This window comes from Melopsittacus undulatus, chromosome Z, assembly GCF_012275295.1.
Source record: "Melopsittacus undulatus isolate bMelUnd1 chromosome Z, bMelUnd1.mat.Z, whole genome shotgun sequence".
NCBI lineage: Eukaryota > Metazoa > Chordata > Aves > Psittaciformes > Psittaculidae > Melopsittacus > Melopsittacus undulatus.
This window is the reverse complement of record NC_047557.1, coordinates 88,486,500-88,507,520: the sequence shown is the minus strand read 5'-3', so window position 1 is coordinate 88,507,520 and position 21,021 is coordinate 88,486,500. Positions and strand designations below refer to the sequence as shown.

Below are 21,021 nucleotides of genomic sequence, written 5' to 3'. Positions count from 1 at the left end.
GACAGTGAAATATCTTTACACAGAGCACAGAGCGACTAAGATAGGGCTAATTACTTTAAACACAAAGTAATTGATACTTACATGTCTGCATTATCAGTACATATTACACAACTACAGACAAACCTGTTCAGTTTCTTGAGCCTCTTTTTATTCAAATTACCAATGTAACACAGATGAACAACCCCCAGACACATGTTTAATTGATATTACTACCAAGCAGACCAAAAGCTCGTTCAAATGTTAAATCTCTCTACTATGGCAATGTACCACTTTCATTCTCCAGCTCTGACAGTACTTTCCAATTTCCTCCAGAAGGAGAAATACACACATTCCAGTTGAGACCAAGGTTTAAAATTCCTATTAAAGCAGCTTTTATGTAATTAGATTGGAATGAGTGTTCAACAGTGCCCATTGCAGAAAACTTCAAAGTGGTTATACTGGAGAAATCACAACCCATTTCAGTATGCCCACAAGAAGAAAGAATGGCTCTCTGGAGGATAAGAGTATATTAGTCTCTGTATGTAATAGATTTTATTGACCATATGGAACTGATATAAAAATTGTGTTGCAGTGGGTAGTCTTGGATTTGAGACAGGAATTTGACATACAAAATACAGTTCCTGTAAAAAGCCTGGCAGCTTTCTGGCAGTTTTTGCAATCAGAAGAACTTAAAATATTTACCTGACTGAGTCACTGATGAGTCCCAGGTCAGTGCAAAATCTGAAGATTCACCCTCTTCCACTGAAAAAGAACAAAAATAAGTTGTGATTGCTAAATAAACGAACTGGAAAGAAAACTAGGTCCACTATGACATTAAATATTAAAACAGATTTCTGCACTGGTGAAAAAGAACTTACTGCTTTCTATAAAATAACTCAGAAGGTGGAAATTTAGTAAAGAAATTTTCCCTTTGTTTTAACCTAAATATGGGATTTCTGTTTGCAATTTCTTCCTGAACAGGTAACAGTGAGTTCATGTGAAATATTAATAGAGGTTTAAATATCACTAGCTGCTAAGTATTTGTAGCTGAAAGGTTGTATATTCACAACAACTTTTATGTTCAAAACTGCCATTGTAAAATGTAGACCTGTAACAGATCAACATTTCCCTGTGAATGGAAAATTGCCTGACTTATCTTAACATACTAATAAATTAGCCATATTCAGAACCTCGTGATAGCTTCAGTATTTTTCATAGCTCAGAATTAAAAACCACTATTATAATGCACAACCATGTTCTGTAATATGGTAGTCATAAATAACTGTATTTAAAGCTTGCTGATGTGAAAACTGTCAGAGCCAGGTGCTCAGCACTTGCAAGTGATGTAACCATAACCTTCTGCCTGTTAAGAATTATAAAATGCCATTTGATTCTTACAATCTTGAAAATAATTAAGAGATCAACTGACAACAAGCAGGGTAAAAAGAGCCTGATCCTGCTGTTACTAATGTCAGACTGGGCATTTGAAAGTGGTAACTAGAGACATTCTTTTTCATTACAAAAGTTGATCATCTTCATGTGCCTACTCTGTCACCATGACACCAAACAAATGCAGATCATGGGACTTTTACTTCCTGATGAAAAGTATTTACCCCATGCACTGAACAATCTCTCACCCTTTTATCTAAATTATGCTGGGTTCAAATACAAATTCTACATAATTCTGCAACTGAAATCCAAACCATACTGCAAAGTCACAAGCACAGCCACTGCTGACCAGACGGAACCCCTATTCCCATGCCTTCGAATCTGCTTCAGTGATTACTTACATTGATATTTACACTTCTGTCACAAGATTCTTAATTTTTATGATTTTCTCCCCTTTCTCTTAATGACTTAAGGCATTCTATAAGCTCACCTATCAGGCTGGTGTCAATGGTGACATCATGTGGCATTAGCAGCAGAAAAGACAACTTAGGCAGTGCCTTGTCAAATTTTAATTTTATGTTCATACCTCGAACAGATCTTCACTCCAGAGAAGGGCACAGCTCCAGCCCTGTTAGTCTGCAAGTTTACTAATGGAGGAACAAAGCATTTGGCCCCTTCTTTTAAAAAATTATACTTGAGACATTGTTACACTCCTTGCAGAAAGCCTGTGTTAGCATAAAGGTCATGTCACATAATATTCAATTTCAGAATGACAGAAAAACCAGGCACAGAGCTAGGAGCTTACTGAAGCTGTTACTGGTACTATTCCCTGATGTGCAGAGCAGGCTTGGTTCACACATGCATTCTCCTCAGGGCTCACCTACCATTTTGTGTTCTGCAAACCACCATCTTGCCCCCATTTTGACTCATCTCTTAACAGGAAAACTCTGGACCTAGTTATCCTAAATACAGCTTCACTCTTACACAAAGTATCTCTTGTTTTAGCATCAAAATCTACATATATCTGGGAAGTTTCTGCTCCAAAAGTAAATAAGCAATTTATGTACCTTACTCAAAATAGACAAATGGAATGTTTTAATTTTACTCTATTCTTAACTGTTATTTTGTTGTCTTGCTTGGACAGTTTTTATATTACTGCCTTTGTGCTGAGTATTTTTTTATTTCTTTATATTTTATCTTGGAAAATCAGTCTGCTAGAAATACTTAAATGCAATAAATTCAGTCCTAGTCAATAGATGTATATGGGATCAGCACTGGTCATTGCCAATTTTAGAACACACAGCCTTTTGTGGTGGTTAAACACTGGAGACTGCTCTAGTCCTTGAGCTGCTGTAGGGCAGCTGGCTCCAGCACGTAACAAAATCATGTTTTTTGGGATCCCTTAAATGAGGGCAAAGGTTCGAGTCAGCCCTCTGTTGGCATTAATTTGCTTTGCTCCCTAAAGACTGAAAGGGGGACAGAGAACATGTATGTGAAGATGACAACACTTAAATTCACTTTCTATTATTGCACTCATGGTTTCAGTCCTCCGCTTTACCTGCATTGACCTACCACACAGATGACAGTGCTGCACCTCCATGTAAGGAGAAGGCTGGTAGGATGGAGCCTCCTGAACTTACGCAAAGACACATCTCCCTGCAGCTGTGGCTCACACACACCTCTATTTCCCCTTTTTCCTTTATACATTTTTTAAGCAGCCATCATCTTTCATAGGATCCACTATAACAAAAAGTAACAGCTGAGCCTGGTTCTACAGCTGTATTGGGCTGATGTTTCTCTTGGGCAGCAGGACAGCATAACAAATTGTCCCCTTGGACAGCAAGCACAGGCAGAGGCACTCCCAGAAGGGAGCCAGGACCCCACACTGCTCACCACAGTGCTGGCAGGGGGTACTCAAACATGCCCAGGCAGGACATGATCACTGGACAGGACCAGGCTGGCACTGCTCAGGACTGGTGTTAGGTGAGTTTACGGAGTGGCATAGCCACAGTGGCAGACAGCAGCCCTTACCCAAGCAGCCGATCCTCACCTGCCTGCCCATTCACCCACTATCTAGTGTCCTGGGTTCAGCAGCAGCAGTCATTTTTCTCCTTCTTGGTAGCTGGTGCTGTGCTGTGTTTTTGACTTTTAGCCTGGGAACAGCACTAATAACACCAGTGTTTTTAGTTGTTGCTCAGTAATGTTTACTCTGAACAAGGACTTTCTGAGTCTCATGCTCTGCCAGGGAGGAGGGGAAGCTGGGAGGAAGCAGAGACAGGACACCTGACCCAAACTAGCCAAAGAGGTATTCCATACCACAGCACATCATGTCCAGCATTTAAAATGGGAGCAGTTACCCAGAAGGGCTAGATCACTGCTTGGGTCGGGCTGGGTATCGGTCGGTGGGTGGTGAGCAGTTGTATTCTCTTCCCTCGCTATTTCCCTTAGCATTATTGTTATTGGTGGTAGCAGCAGTGGTTTTGTGTTATACCCTAGTTACTGGACTGCTCTTATCTCAACAGGTAGGAGTTACATTTTTTCAATTGTCCTCCTTATCCCTCTGGGAGGGGGGTAGGAAGGGGAGGGAGTGAGCAAGAGCTGTGTGGCTGACTGGGCTTAAACCATGACAGCTAGGCAGCGGGAACAGAGAAACAAGGGGCAAAAGTATGACACATCCAACAAAGAAATATTGAGTCTATGCACCAGTGTAAATAACAAGCCCCATAGGTTTGGAGGGGAAAAGTGTCTGTGAGGCTGAGGCAAAATAATAGGTGATCAGGCTTTGTCACAGGAACCAAGTGTTGTAAGAAAACACTTATCTCCACCATGCTTCTCCATAATGGGCATAAAACCAACAGCTAAGAGGTTCCTCTGTGACCACCTTAATCTTCAGGATATAAATTGTTATTTAAGGAGCCAGTATTCAAAGTGTTGTCACTGCAGTGCTTACCTCACCTTCAGCAATGAGCAGAAGCCAGTTGTCGGAGGGAAAGACAATCAGTTTCTTCCTCCCAAACTCAACTTTGATACCCAAGCAGTTGCAGCTAAAATTTGCCCTCAGCAGTACACAGCTGTTGCTGGACTCATAGGGAAGCAGCAGCTTTCCTGGGTAGGTCAGAGATGGGGAACATGACACTGTGCATGGAGGGGAGGAGTCCCACAGACCCCCGTCAGGGGACAGACCCCATAGAAGCTGCCTCAGGGCTTGGCCAGCCCTCCCTAGGAGGGCAGAGTGGATCCAAAACAGATTCAGCTGCTATGGCTCTGAAGGAATTTCCAGCTCTCACTGCTAAGAACTGAGTCAAACAAAGCCTTAGTCCATAATATTAGCCAGGGAGGAATTTGCTTAAGTTGATTTTTCAGTTAAAAGTTTCTGTTTATTATTTTTCTCATCATTCCTTGACCTAGATTGACACAGGTGACTAGTGTGCATTAACTCCCACCTTGTGGATGCTATTATGTAACAGTAATGGGAAAAAAAGCCAGTGAAAAGGTACAAAGCTGTCATGGTTTCAGCCTAGCCAGTAACTCAGACCCACTCTCACTCCCTGCTTTACCCTGCGTTCCCAGCACAACGGAAAGAAGAATCAAAAGAATTTAAACCCCACAGGTTGAGATAAGAACAGTCCAATATCTAAGTATAATACAAAACTAATAATAATAATTAAAAAGGAAATAACAAGGGGAGATAATAAAAATGGAGAGGAAGAGAAAACGGAAGGAGAAAAGGGGAAAAAACAATAAACACAAGTGATGCACAATACAATTGCTCACCACCCGCTGACCAATACCCAGCCTGACCCAAGCAGCAATCTGGGCCTCCCAGGTGACTTCCCCCAGTTTATACACTGGGCATATCGTGCTGTGGTACGGAATACCTCTTTGGCAAGTTTGGGTCAGGTGTCCTGTCTCTGCTTCCTCCCAGCTTCCCCTCCTCCCTGGCAGAGCATGAGAATCCTGAAGTCCTTGGTCAGAGTAAACATTACTGAGCAGCAACTAAAACATCAGCATTATCAGTGCTGTTCGCAGGCTGAAAGTCAAAAACACAGCACTGCACCAGCTACCAAGGAGAAAAATGACTGCTAGTGCTGAACCCAGGACAAAAGTATTCAACACAGTCATTTCCAAAATACATCGCAAAGTAAAATAATTCCTATTTCATTACCAGGAAAATATGTTTTCTGAGACACACCAGCCACTGTCACACCTACTGAAGTCAAGGACTAGACACTTCCATCCATACTACTTAACCACTCTGAACATATGGACTGACAAGCCCACACTGCTTAAGTTTAGCATGGGCAGAAGCGACCCAGGCACCTGAAATACTCTGCAGCTTGGGAATACCACAGGAAGCAGCAAGCACAGCTTAAGATGGAGAGACAAGATTTTATAAAGCAACTAGAGATCTTGTACCAACACTGACCACTTTACAGGAGTCCTAGTGACATAATGGTAAATGCTCAGCATTTCCTGAAGTTTTAGAAGCATTTTCATTTCATTGCAAATTAAGACATTCAAAATCATTAATGTTAAGCTTTGGGCAGAATGTTCACAAGGGCACTTAACATGTTTTCATAGGACACTTCCCATTTTCCTTCATAAACTCACCTGATCTCCTCCCACATTCTGTTGTGTGCCTGCACATTAAGCCATGGTTTGAACCATAGAAGCTGTTGTGCAATTACACTCTTTACTTTTGTCTCTGTCTGCTCTCTCCATCCAAAGGATCATTTTCAAATGCTTTGGAAAGTGTATTTTTCTCCTTCAGTAACACAGAGTCAATATGGGAAGAGGACAGAAGTTCAGTCCCACTGCTCCATGTGTTATCAACAGAATGACACCCAAGGTGCAACACACCACACCAACAGGGAGGGTACACATCTCTCCCAGTGCCAAATTCACTACGCAGTTGATTAGAAAAAGAGATGGGCAAGAAACAGTTTCCAAGTCAAGTACTGACCCTCGATATCAACATTCACAGCACTGTATTTCTATTTTTAAGGCATTAACTTTTTTCCTTCTCTTTTGTAAATGATTCATAGTATTTGCTGGCACACAGAGATAAAATACTGGAAATAAAAAACTACACTCATGTAGCTACCTCCTTCTGGGTGATAGTTATGAGCTAGCTACTAGAAAGTCACTCAACAGCATGCCTGCTACAATAGATATGCCTCTGGTAAAATTTTGGGGTATCTGTGAACCTGGAACACTTCAGGAAGGCTGGGTTTGACTTGAAGATAGTCTTGATCTGGCAGCATAGAAAAACTTAATCAACTCAAAAGAGAATTAACTTTGTGCACTGCCCACCCATGGCCTGGTGCAGAGAGGACATCATTGTCAGCAGGAGCACTCATGTCTGCTTTCACTCCCTGCTCTGTCCCAGCACAGGAAGACTCACTGCTGTCATGCCTGGAGAAGACCTCTGTTCTGCTCCAACTGATTGTGGGATCCCAAATGCAAGAGCCAGAACAAGGACAGGGCCAACATGGCGAGGAACTGTGGGCAATGGCAGCATCACAGTACAGCACTCCCATGCACCAAATATTTGCATTTTGCCCACTCATCTCAGGTATTCTCCAAGGATAACTATTTAATAGCTAGGTCACAGGTGCTGTATGTTCCAATATTTCAGTTTGTGATCAGAGATACTTCTGAAGAGATTCAGCATCCATTCCTCTAAGAGTCAGAGCATCTATTTATGGGGCTACCATTACCTGAACTCCATTCACAGTCACAGTGCTTATTTAACACTTTATCACTCCCAGGGAAGAAGTTAACCTTATCAAAGTAAGACGCTTCTGAACCAAATGTTGATTTCTAGATGCAATCAAGCTTTACAAGTAAGCAACAGTCCCTCAGTAATTCAGAAGGCATGTATATGCTCCCTTATCCTATCACACAGCCTTCAAGGACCACAAGGACCAGTTTAACACTTTGCATAATACAAAAACACCACAGTATGCTAACTAAAATGTCAGGAACTGTGACAGTTTGAGAAACTGCTGCAAAATATGTTGGGTCACAAGCAAGCACACCAGCTGACAGGGGAATTCTCCTAAATAGGGACTGTTACCAAGAGCTGCATTCAAGACCAAGGCCAACCTTTGAAAACACAAAGCACAGAATAGTTTGAGTGCAGAAAATGCTGGTGCCATTTTTTAGTTTGGAGGATTTTGTCAGATTTTATTGATGACAGACCACTCTCAGATAAACGTGGAGAAATCTCAGCTATGCCTGTGTATTAGCTGCAGTGTACATATCAAGATTCACAGCTTTCCCTCTGGAGAAATACTCCAGCACCAATCCGCATAGTAAGCCAGTCACACAATAATTGTATATTTTCCCTGACCTCTCTGTAGATACTCACAAGCAAGAGCTCTGTGATCTTCTGTAATTTTCAAGCTTCTTAGATGTTTTTCGGACACATCTCTATGCTGTCCTACCCAGCCTTTGCTCCATCCCTCCTATCACGTGAAATTACATGCTCCTGAATCAGCCTAGGACACAGAATAGTGCCACCCAACCACCATTCATCCACCGCAACTCATCCCACAGCTCCTGCAGCCTGGGATTTGATACAGTGCTCTGAATCCTGCAAAATGCAGAGTGGCTTCCATTTCCACAAAGCCAAAGGCAGCTGAGGATACTCAAAACTTTTTGGACTGAGGACTGTAAGTAAATTAGCCAGTTTCCAGTTGCTTGGCATGGCAGGAGCACAAAGGATCTTAATAATCTGAACTTTTTGAACAGCCTGGTATTTTCCATGCACATCTGGAGTTAGTCCTTTGGAGAAGGAAGGATAGGCTTGCTCATTAGACTGAAAAAGGAGGAGAATACCTCTGCTCTCACCCAAAGAAGTTCAGTCCTGCGTGGCACCAGGAGCTGCTACCACAATCAGCAGTGGCATACAGCAAATAAAGAAAATAGTTTAGGAATGGCTACTCTGAGCAGAAAGCAGGTAACCCCCTCTGTTCAGATAACCTCCCAGCTTGGTGCAAGGCTCTCCCTCTCTCTTGCTTACATGTTCCCCATTAGATCCTTCACTTCCTCATACCAGTGAGCAGAAGTCTGCAAGGAAATAACTGTGAAAAATGGTCACAATTGGTTTTAAATGAAGCACCATTGTGGCAGAGCTGCATCCCACAGCCCAGAGCACAGCAGGGTGCAGAGCAATCCCTGAGCCCAGGCATGCTGCCCATGAGGAACCCACAAGGAACCATTGCCCATCTTTGTCTGCAGGCTGGGGCTTCCTCAAACAGTGTGCAGAGGGAAACCTGCACATTCAGCAGCAAAATTGGAAGTTGTGTGGGGCTTCACTAGTGTATTGAGAATAAGTGACTGAGAGTGAATCCTGATGCATTTACCGTACCTTGCACGTAAAAGGAAAGCGAAATCCCTTGGTGCCTCCATACCAGCACTGAGTGGAGCAAAAAGGTACCTGGTGGAAGCAGCCAGGTGTGCTTTACACCAGCCATTTGAGCTGACTTACTCCCTTGGAAAATCAGGTTTGCAAGACAATTCCTGCCAGGTCTCCTCATGTTTACTAGATATTTGCTTGTTTGAGTGACAATTTCCATTTAGCTTTAGCAAAGCTTTGCCAATTTTCTCCCTGGTGGCTGGTGGAAAGGAGCACTGGGACACCAGGGTATCCCCAGAAAAGAGATGGTATATTCCTCACCCATGCCCTAACCTGGGATCCCCCATGGGAACTGTGTGTAGGCTCCATCACAGTCACTCACTGCTCCACAGCCATCCCATTTTCTCCATAGTGCATGGCCCATTCGGCCATTGGTGGCCCTCAGCCAGGAGGGATTTTTCCACCTTACATAGGACCGTTATGTTAGTCCTTTCATGGGCCAGTAGGACAGGGCATAAGACAAGAGGGTGTACTGACATGGTTTATTCAGCTAGTTTAAAGCCGGAATTTGCACAAGTTCTCTAGCTGCTTTTCTCCCAAGTCAGTAACAGGGCTTGGCAGAGACTGTAGGTTTTGCTGGCAAAGTCAGCCTTTTTGTGTGAAGGAGGGAGGAGTAGGGAAACCCAGGCTGCTGTGCTCTCTAGGTCAGGGAAAAGGGAAAAAAGAAAAAAAAATGAAGGAGAAAAGAAAAAAGGGGAAAAAAAGATGAAAAAATAAAAAAGGAAGAAGGATAAGAAGAATGGGACAGAATTACAAAGGAAAACTGAAAAAGATCGTTAGGAACAGAAAATGATGTGAAGGTGATTAAGAAGAACAAGACAAACAACAAAATAAGGTAGCACTAGCAGGTTTATGCAAAGGAGATCTAATTATGGGTGGCTAAATCCTCCAGGACATTAATATTCCATCGTAATGTGTCTAGTTTCCTCCTTTTCAGACATGGCAGGGAGGAAATGAGAATCACTTAGATACACTGTTTAATGAGCAAATGATGGACGATCACCAAATACAGCCTGCTTGATAAGTATCCATTAGCTTAAACCCGTGCAGTAAATCTGCACACAGCTAACAGGCCTGCTTCTTCACACACTACAGCAAAACTTAATGTAACTGCAACAAGAGAAAGGAGCTGTTGTAAATAAAACCGTCATCTCTGTAAGGCAAGGAAGACCGTAGCATGTGTAGCGGCTAATCACAGCCCTTCCCATGGACCACACACCTGACTCACAGGCCAGAGCATATTTATTCCCAGTGCTCATATTTAGTTCCTGTGTTTCTAATTCACAGACTGCACTGGAGACAGATATTTCCCATCAAAATCTATTATGTAAATAAATACAAGTGTACAGTGTAATAAAATGTAGTCAATGTTTCAGGTTGCTCTCATGATCAACATCTTATATATGCAACACATGAAGATTATAGTTCCTAAAACTTGGCCTGCAGACACCCCATTTCCACACTTTACAATATAGATTTGAGATCAATACTCTTGCTGATGTATCTTACAGCTTGCCATTGAAGGTTAAACCCCAGAGGGCAGGGTATCGGGGTTTGGGTTGGGTTTTTTTTCCTTTTAATTGCAATATATAGTATTTAAGCTGTGAAATGTTCAGGAATTTAGAGGTTGCCATGGAAGAGACACCTGGCTGCCGAGGCCCTGTACCTGTGCTATGTACCAGACCCGCAGCAGCACTTCAGCTCAGCATAAGAACCACATTTTCTCAGCATGCTGGTGCAAAACCATCCCAGCCTTGGCTGGTACTGGGAATATCCAGGTTTAGGTTCCCCTGGTTTCACCATGAAGCAGTGTAACCAGGGTTCTGTCACATGGAAACAGTCACCATTGCTGGGTCTGTGTTAGTCCCACTACGTCCTGTGGCAGGCTGTGCCACCTTCCTGTGTCCCCAGTCCAGGGAACCCATCTCTCATGCCTCCTCACCCTCCTCTTGCCTTTTTTGGAGAAAAAAAACCCTCTTTCAATATTGTTGTTTTCCAACTGTTGCTTCCACCTCAGAAATGCAGGAAGGGGACTGGGGTTTGGAGATCTTTCTGCATTTTCTGCCTGGAGCTTGCCTGGATGTGAGACTGGTAGGGTATACATCATCCAGCCCAAGCGACACATCCCACCTGGCACAGAGCTCCCACTGATGCGCTACAGCTCCAGATAGATGATCTGCAATAAGTTCCATTGGAAGTGACTGGAAGCACCCAGGATTCCTACCCTTACCTGCTCTGGTCAGGCTGAGCCCCAGCCCACAGCATTCCAACTCTGGTGGGGCAAGAGCACAGGCACAAAGAAGAAAGAAATGAGGAGGTGAGAGAAATGGAAATGCACAAGGACATGGGCTGCAAGGTGACCATCTCCTGCGGACAGGGATAGGGGATGACAAGCATCAGCTCCCTGTGGGTACACTCCTCCCTGCATTATTATATGCATTCCTAAGGCAACTGTCACCATAGTGTCTGCACCTTCTTTCAAAAATAGATCTACTACAAGTAAACAGGCGCTTTAAAGCTCAAATGAAACAAAACAGGTGAATCTGGCATTCCTCATGTTGCTCATAAAATCATGTATTTTACTTCAGCAACCAAGAGTTTAAATATTCTTGCTTCATCTGGAATGTTGCTGGATGACAGAAACACGTACGTGTTGAAACCCTAACAAACTGAAACAAGAACAAGTAAAGTAGAGAAAGGCAGAATTCACACATGTACAATTCATGGCCAGAACTTTCCACGAGTCAAATTTGCAAGTTCTGAAGTGATTTAAATGCAAAAACAGGTTGACGCTACCCAAAGACAAGGATGCAAGAGACCCATGAAAAGTTGGTGGGTCACCAAGTAGAGAAGATTAAACTGCTACTCAAATACTTGCAATTTCTTACACCTTCCTCCAAACTCCGGGTGTAGAAGTTGTACAAGTGAAAGGTCTGCTACCCCCTATGCCTTTCTGAGCACAGGTTCTTGGTGAGGGAAGGTACACAAGCCTCAGGTATCACAGTATTTACAGACACATGGGACATGGGGCTCCACATTGGAAGACAGCAGACCCAAGAGTTGCAGTCGGCAGGGACAAGGTGCGCATGGCAGAATTCAGGTGGTAGGGTGGTACAGGCCAAAGGGAGAGGGCCAGAAAGACCTTCATTGTTTCCTGAAAGTAAAGAAATGGCTACAACGAAATGAAGTTTCAGAATGAAGCCAAAGCACCATGAAGTTCAAACACTGGGCTCTGAACAGAGGATGCAGGTACAGAAGAAAATAAAATGAATAAATAGAACCATTTTCACACTAGGGCCTTAAACTTTCTCTGTAAGCAGGACACCTAGTAAAATAGTTTTCATGTGCTGGCCCTGTCTTGAGACAGCTAATGAGGATGCTGAAAGGTTAACATCTAATGGGCTCATGACACAAAGAAAAGGGAAGATTCTGAAATTCATTTACATAAACTCTGATAAAACCAAACAGGGAACAACAGAAGTAGATGACTATGATCTGCAGATTGGCAGTGAGGCCATAACCCCTTACACTACCTCTTGCCTTGGTTAAAGACAGAGACATTTACATGCACCAGCAGACTGAACACACCGTACCTGTCTGCTCCTCATTGTCCATTCCCCATTGCAGAAGTGCTTAGTCAAAATCACCCAGCCAAATACAGCTCTGTAACAAAAAACTCACAAGAAAACAGCTTCACTATTCCATCTGCTATGGTCAGACCAAGAGCCACTTCCCTCCAGACCCCCTGCCATGAACAGTGAGTAGCCTTTTCCTTTCCTTCAAGCAAGGAGCTGCCATCAGGATGCAATACCCTCCAGCTCATCTCACCATCACTGGGAACCAGGTCCCACTTCACGGCAATTTTCCCACTACCAATTCCATACAGACCCAACAGAAGCAGAAGCAACATCTCCCATTTCATGTGGAGCAGGTGTGATATTATTGTCAGCCTCTAACCTGGCCTGTCCCAGATGCTGGGGGCACAATTTTCAGACTTAGGTTCAAGGCAGAGAGTTAAATGCCCATGAAAAAGCCACATTTGCAAATGTGATAAAAATAATAGACAATTACTTAAACAGCAGCAATTACCTTAAGAGTCCCCAATGAAATGGGAAAAAAAACAACTCTCTCTTACATATTTAAGTCTCTTACTTCATAATTCTTCAAAGCAGGTTTTACTATGCTATACCTAAAGCCCTTATCCCTGCTGCAATGAGCTCAAGTAGGAGTAGAGCTGCCGCATCAAACATGTTGTTTAGCATCACACTCCCCTCCACAAATACCCCATTCAGCACCCACAGCTATTAATCACAGTTGCAAAAAAAAAAAAAAAAGGAAGTATTTGACCAGATTTCTACACCTCAGTCTAAAAACATACCTTGATTTTTACTGCTAATCCCTCAAAGTTGGGCATTTTTCACTGGTAAGCTCTGTTTGCAGTGTAGGTAGCACTGAAAATGGAAGAGAGGAGGCTTTTCCTGACCACCCATTTTAATTAGAGCTATGAGGGCTTGGAAAAACCCATCTGGTGAGTGATCTTGAGTGATCAGCTCCTGAGATACTGGTCCCAGCCAGGAAGAACCAGGGATCCAAAAGCAGAAGTACACGGGGCTCTCAGCACTCCCACCTTGCCACCATCACAGGATTCCCATCACAGAGGATCAGGCCCTCGATGGCTGAACAAGGAGGGCTTCAGCTTTTCCAAGCTAGCATAGTTTTGCAAGGGCCACTCAAAGGAGTTTGCTTCTCGAGCATGCAGCTCACTGTGGCTTTTTTGTGCATGCAAGCGTATGAGTGTGTGTGTCTGTGTGTGTGGCAATACTCCCCAGACTCGCTCATTTTAATGCTGCTTTCTCCCCAGATGAAAATATACATATTCTTATTAAGGAAAAAAAAATGTGCAAAGTATAAATTTGCATCTATGATCATTTCTGTTTCATAAATTGTATTTTAATAATAAAACAATATGCTCTTCTGCACTACTTCTTAAATACTAACAGGGAAGTCTGTCTTATTTGTACACAACCCTAAATATTTTGATGAAGGAACGAAAAAGTGGTATAAAATAAATACTGTAAACTGAAATAGAGATAAAAGGGTAAATAAAAGCAGCACCTTATCCTGCCGCCTTCGCCACAAGAAGAGCTACTTTGGTCACACTACTGTACCTATTGCTGAATTTCACTGTACAGGTCAAGGGAAATTCTCCAGCTGAGATTCTTCCTACTAGAAAGACAGGCTTTGTTGGCTGCATCAAAGTGAAAGAAATCACAGTGACGGACAGAACATTACATACATCACATCTATCCCTTTGTAGCGTCAAATTTAATTTGCAGAAAAAGCAACTCAGCCACCATAAAGTGGAAACTAATATTTTTTATGATCCCTTAAAAACTTGTCCTTAGTGCTAACATACCATAAATAAGTTTCAACATCTTGTTATACATGTAGTTTATTTTAAAAAGACTAAAAGGGGAACACAGTTATTATTGAAAATTGGCACACACACAAAGAAAGGGGGAAAGCTGGCTTTTAAAACTTTATCCCAAAGCCTACTTTTTCTTTTACTCCTATTAAACTTACAACCTTTCCACTGAAATGAAATATAAAAAGAGATTCCAAATATCTTATAATTCTGAATGGATTTCCCTAGTGTAACAGTAATAATATTTTTACAGTTAAAAGATCCACCGATTTAATAAGTGTGATTTGTGTATTTAGAAAATTCATTAGAGCAGATATTCCCCAACATTTTTTAGATTTATTTATTTATTTAGCCTAAATTGGGTACACTACTTCAAAAGAACGCTTAGAGCTTCCCAGTTCCTTAGTCACTCACTAATAACATCTAATAATTAATAAAGACATGTAAATTCTTAACTCCCAGAACTATTCCAAACTTACTATCTGTACGCTTCATGTCATGTCTCACTTATAGATATCTGCATTACTTTGTTTCGTAAAATGCTGAAGGGACACGTACTTATCTTGCTCTCCGCCAACAGTGAATATTGAGGCATCTTGCAACCAAAGCAAGCCTGAGCAAGCTCTCCTCTAGGAGAAACATGGAGGCTCTTGGCTGGATTTACTGCACGGTCATGTTCCTTCTGAAAACACTTGGTGCCTGCACACTTGTGTAAATGCACAGACCAGTAGCAGCTATGGGGAACATACACTTCTTTAGCCACCATGTAGGAATGAAGCGGTGGTGTCAGGTGAGTGCATCAGGATAGCCTCATACAGCAAATCTTTTAAAAGTGTTTGGGAGCCAGGAGGGAATGTACCAACCAAATGTGTAGCTGTGATACATAAAGGAAAGGCCCTATTTAAGAGCAAATGCAATGCTCAAGCCAGCAACTCGGAAAGTATCTGTAGAAACAAAGAGGGCACAAGCAAACACCCTTATCCCCTTCATAATGCTGCCAGCCCCTTCTGTTTCTGCCTCCAGAGCTATTAAAATCCCTATCCTATGGGCAGAGGCCACAGGGAATAACCTCAGCTCAAACCATCTTCACTTGGAGGCAAATTATATTGTGTCTGCTCCTCTCTGACAAGTGCTCCTGTCAGGGCTTTGTGTTCTGCAGCGTTTCCTTGTCATATTTATTTGCTTGTTTTGATTTCAGGTCTTCTGTTGGGAGGAAGACTGCCAAAACCTAAGTCCTGTCTCCTACAAGTACTGCTAAGTCTGGGAAATGGGGAGTGGGGATTTCCACACATGGTTCAAGCCAGTACATTGACAGAAGTTTACTTAAAGAAATATAACTCGCATTACATTTTGTATTTAAATTTCAGTGGACTAAATGAACAGGACTTCAAAGAAGAATGAAAATAGCCCCACTGACCTAAATACAAGGTACCATAACAGGAATTATAAAATGACATTCAGAAAACACTTCCTGCTCCAGAACCACATGCAAATAATAGACACAACTAGTTTGGAAAAGACCTTCAAATGCAAGGTTACTCATACATGGATAAACTGTAACTGTGCTGGTAGGTACGCTATGTGTAAAACAAGTCCCCAAAGTTTGACTGGTTTCTGTTATAACTTCTTATAATCTGCAAATCTCTTCCTCAAAGCCAGACAGAAAAAATGCACAAACGAACCTACCTTTCAAAACAAAGAACTTCCTTCCAACATAACCACTACAAAAATGTTCAGATAATTAATTTACAGTTGAGGCAAACAGGGTTACTTAGCTGAACTAATGTTTTTTCCCCAGGCAAATTTTATCCATAGACAATGGGTCAGCAAAAGAGAAGTCCCTCTACAAATTTTTAAGACATCTGAATGTATTTCCTATCCACACTTGTATTTTTCCCTGTTAATGAGATTTTGCTGTTGTTCTCTTGATTTCCTGATGGAGTTACATAATCTTATGGAATTCCTGCAGTAAATGAAAGTTGGTTTTGTGCCTGGTCCACGCTTACTCACACCCCACGATGAAGGCGTGCTTGGCTATGCACAGATCAGTACAGAAACGACTCTGAGTCACACTGACAAATGAACTGTCTAAACTGCAGTATGGTAGAGAGGGGATCGACTGCCAACCTCCTTCTGTATGAGTTACAGACACTGCAGTGTTCTGGGAAACCACCACTTTGTATTAGTGCTGACTGGTTTCAAGGATGGGCTGTTAAAGTGAACGTCAGTCAAGTGTACGTAAAACTTTCTATTGATCAGAAAGCCAAGCCTGTGATCGATGAAGGCACAGACATCCTTTCTCCTCCATCATGGAAGCAATTTGTCTAAAAATGTCAAATAATTCCTTTTTGTTAACACAGTTTTGTGATAGCCTCTGTCTGGGAGGCAGCAGACACAAACTTTCTTCTAAATACAAGCTATAGTTATCACAATTCTCATACATCAGGGAGACTTGAACTTGTCCCTGACCTTCAAGCTCTTTCTGTGTCATCCCTTTGGCATCAGGCACCACTGGCCATGGCAGAGGCTTCCTCGAACACTGGTTAGTGCTGGTACCTCATGGGTAAGCTCTTTGCCATGGCTTTACTCACCACACTGGCTGTGGGTGGGTAAGCCTGAGTATCCCTCATGGTCTGAAGTTTGATTCAAATTCAGGGAAACAGGACATGGCTCCTCCGTGTCTTTTCAGATAAATTGGGAATATGAGCGATATTGCACTTACCCATTCCTCACTTCAACAGACAGCCTGACACCAAGGCAGGACATGTCAGAATTTCTGAATGCTCACACTGATAACAGCCTCCTCTCTGCCCACCAACAGCTCCAACATATGAAAGACTATGAAGCTTGAGAACTTAAGGTATCTAATGTTATATAGCATCTTACATCTTACTTAAAAGTCAGGTTTGGGTTTTTGGGGGGTTTTTTGTTTGTTTTTTTTTTTGACAGAGTTACTAACCGACTTTCAAACAAAAGTGTATCCTGTTGAGGCAGGAACTGCAGCAGATACTGTGCTCAAGTCTGGACATTTCTGTTCATCTTTCCAGAGTGCAGAACACATGAAAGAGCTGAAGCTTGCTATGATTCTTTAAACCTTGAGGGGAAAAAGGAAATCTCCAGCTCTGTTAAAATGATCTACAGTCATTCATCAAAAAAAATTAAATTGCTTGCATTTTAAATAAGTTAACACACGGTTGATTTTGCCTCTCCTTCCCCCCATCTGTGTTTATATGATAGATGCTGTTCAAAATCACAAATCAGTCTCCTAAAATACCACACTTCCACCCACTCTGCTGAACCTGGAGATTTAAAAAGTCTATTTCTGGGCTGTTTGAGTCAGTGCAATTTGGAGCAAAGCCTTCTCTTCTAACCAGACTCATCACTTATTTACATGGAAGTAACAAGATCACAGAAGATGCACCAGGGTAATGATGGACAGCCCAAATGTACCCACAGAAATGTAACCTGCACTCTGAAAGCACCAAGAGGGGAAGGAAGAATTTCAAAAGCCACTCCAGGAGTGGCAGGAGGTAAATCAGCTCACTCCCTTTCCAGCCTCACCCTTTTGTCCCCACATCCTGGATGTCCCACCACAGCCAGCGCTGCAGATGACTGCAAGAATGAGCTTGAAGTTGGCCACAGACTATCCATGGAAAACACTTTTAAGGCATACTTTGGGTTTTTCCCCCTTAAACAATAGGTACATGGGAAGAAACCAATCTGCCGTGTTTCCAAATCTATAGTTTAAGAGATACCTTCTAAATAAACTCTTTACTTCAGCAGCAGAAAAGGATCATCTTCCACGTGCCTCGTGTATCTGCACTGCCTGGAAGTAACCACTCACAACTGGCCTTGTAAGTAGTAACAGCTTCTGTAAGTATCATTAGCTGCAGATTTTTCCCCCAAGTGTGCTGACATAGCTGGGTTTGGGCTTACAGTATCTCATTATTCCAAGGAAGCTAGTTAACATCATTTAAACTTTAACTGGGTGCAAGACAGATTAATACTCCCTAACCCCCATCACTGTTGTGCTGTCACCAAAGCACCAGCCGACAGGCTAGTGATCAGTGAAAAAACCCAAACTTCCGGCAGCCAGAGCCATTTTCTGATCCAAAACAAGAGAGTTTCTAATAACACAAAAATATAGTATGATGTGTTTAGATCAACAGCTTTTCATTTCAGCAACTTTATATTATAGTGTATGTCTCCTTGAGCTAAGAGATCATTTGTTTAAATTGCCTGATTATACATAACGATCTTTCTCTTATAAAACAAGATTCAACATCGCCACTGGGGGAGAGGGTGGCAACATCACAGTAATGTAACAAGAAAGAAAAAATATCACGCAACCCTTGCAGTCATTTAGGAGAATTTCAACTTGACTGTTTAAAAAGTGGAGCTTGAAACATCTTGGTTTACCCCAGCTATTAACACTAACTCTTCATTCACAGAGTATAATGTACAGCTTCAATCAAGCCATAGGATCCACACACTCTCAAAATACTGAACTTTAAATACAGAGCATGGTATTAGGCTCCAACAATTTATGCCATCACCTCCTGCCACTCTACAATTTCCTAAACCTTGGAGTCCAATTCACATACGTACAACAGATTATTTCATTCTTAACCTAATAGGGGTTGGGTATCATTTATTTCACACTTGCCAGAAAGGGTACCGTTTCAAAGCAGCCTTTTTCACTTTCATGCACCAAAATGAGAACAAAAATTCAAATCTAATAAAATCTGAGAGCTAAAAAAATAGAATCCTTTACCAGCGAGTTGGAAAGCAGCTTATGCATACATCACTAAAGTTTTTCTGAAAATGTCCCACAGGACAGACAGGAAAAATAAGAGCCTACCTATTCACCTAATTTTTATTCTGTAACTTTAAAGAGGAAATGCATGGATTTTGTCTTTCCACATATAATTGAGCTTAATTGAGGGAAGAAAAGACAGGCCTGCTCCCAAATGAGAAGAGACTGATAGAAAGTGATGTGTTTATCCTGTTGAAATCGTTTACCAGCCTGGATCCTCCCACTGCTTCCCAGAAGTGGCTCCTGGTTGCCCACCCTCATTAGGCTGATTTCAGCTGTCCCTAAGCGCCCACTGAGGAGGAGGCAGCACATAACCATTTACAGACCTTCACCTGGTCCCCAGTGGTGGGTGCTGACCTCCTGCTTGTGGTGGTTTCTGGAGCACAGGATCTCTGGGCCACGGGTGAGGTGCCCCAACAGCCACCACCCACAGGACACATGGCTGATATTTGCTCCCTGTGGACACACAGCTCCTTTGCAGAAGCAGGTCCTGCCTGAAGAATGCCATTGAGAAAAGGCAATGCTGAGAGAGTAACTCGATCTAACAAGAGATTCATTGCTAAAGACAGAAAAAAGCCCCAGTGCTTACTCCATCGTTCACACTTTATCATGAGCTTAATCCTGAAGTCCTTCTCTTTCTGGAGGCCTACCTAGCTCTTCATAAAAGTTATTTTTCATTTAATTACATCTAACATTTGTGTGTTTGACAAGGAAAGGGAACTCTGGCTGCTAAATACTCTTTATCCATTCTTATCCACAGCACAGTGGCTTCACTATGAGAAGGGAGAAACACAAGTGAGAACTGAACATCTGGAGAGAGGTCTTGGTGATTTACATTGAAACACAGAAACCAGAGGAGAAACATATACCTCATAGCACCCCTTCATCTACCCATTCCCATGGAACCTTATCACTCTTGAGTAAAGCTCCTGCATTTGTCCATGTGTCTGATGCAAGAAAAGGACAAAGATGCTCAAGGGCTACAGTGAACATGCATACACAGATGGGATGAACCACTTTCAGGTGTTGAAGCTCTGATTATTTTCACTATATCTTAAGAGAAGAAAATTGCCATCACAGCTAAATTTATCCCACACATTGATATTTCTGGTGCTAACCATTCAGGGTATTAGTTTCCTGACACATGTCAGTTCAGTGCTGTCTCCGACCAGGCACTTGGAAGCAGGATGTACTTACAGACATGTTTGGGGTTTGCTCAAGAAGATATCACAGATTCATACACAGATCTGTACCTTCAGTGTAGTATTTCAGACACAGCATAAACACCTGTACATGTGTATGTATATTCATACACATATCTGCAACCTCTAGTTTTAGCAGGGAGCATCTGATTGAGGAATCTGTTTAATATTTTACTTGGTAATCAGGTTTTACACTGCCAGCTAGCACTTTTTACAGATTAAAGTCAGCTCCTGGCTACACAGACTGTTTTGCCAGAGCAATGATCACTGGATACTGTGCATCCTGCCAGGAAGAGGCTGGAACTGGCCATTTTCACCCTGATTTACTGCTGGGAGTTTGTATGCCACCACAGCAAGGTGGGACAGACAACTGGGGCAGACAGACTTTTCTATATTGCCCTGTTTTCATAACTAAAAGCTTCAAAAAAAAAACCTATTGTCCTTCAAGAGTGGCAGCATTGTTTTAAATGATTCCCTGCTCTATCCTAGCTAAACATCTACATTTTTAATTTCACAAACAAGAAGGAATAAATAATGACTAAATAAGTACCAAACTACCCAGAACTACAAAAAGCGATGTTCATGACATTAAAAAGTCACCTTTCACTGCTCCCCAGGAGGCAGTGAACCCTTGCTGTGCTGAAATCAAACTGCTATAAGAAAGAGCCCAGGGCTACAGGACCCTGTCCATAATGTGTAACAAACCTAACCATGCGCCATCCCAGGTAATGTACAGCACTGTTTATCATGGGCTAACACACATTCATCCACATCCATATTAACCTGG

The 21,021-nt window shown here is 42.3% G+C and overlaps 1 protein-coding gene across 2 annotated transcripts in view; it reads right to left on the bottom strand.

The window, feature by feature from the left end:
* Positions 1–21,021, bottom strand: part of ZNF423 (zinc finger protein 423) — a 238,848-nt gene that overhangs the window by 196,068 nt on the left and 21,759 nt on the right. For both annotated transcript variants that reach the window (XM_031051938.2, XM_031051939.2), the window contains exon 2: positions 682–741. In XM_031051938.2, the coding sequence (XP_030907798.1) occupies positions 682–741 (60 nt within the window). The remainder of the gene's footprint in view (positions 1–681; positions 742–21,021) is intronic.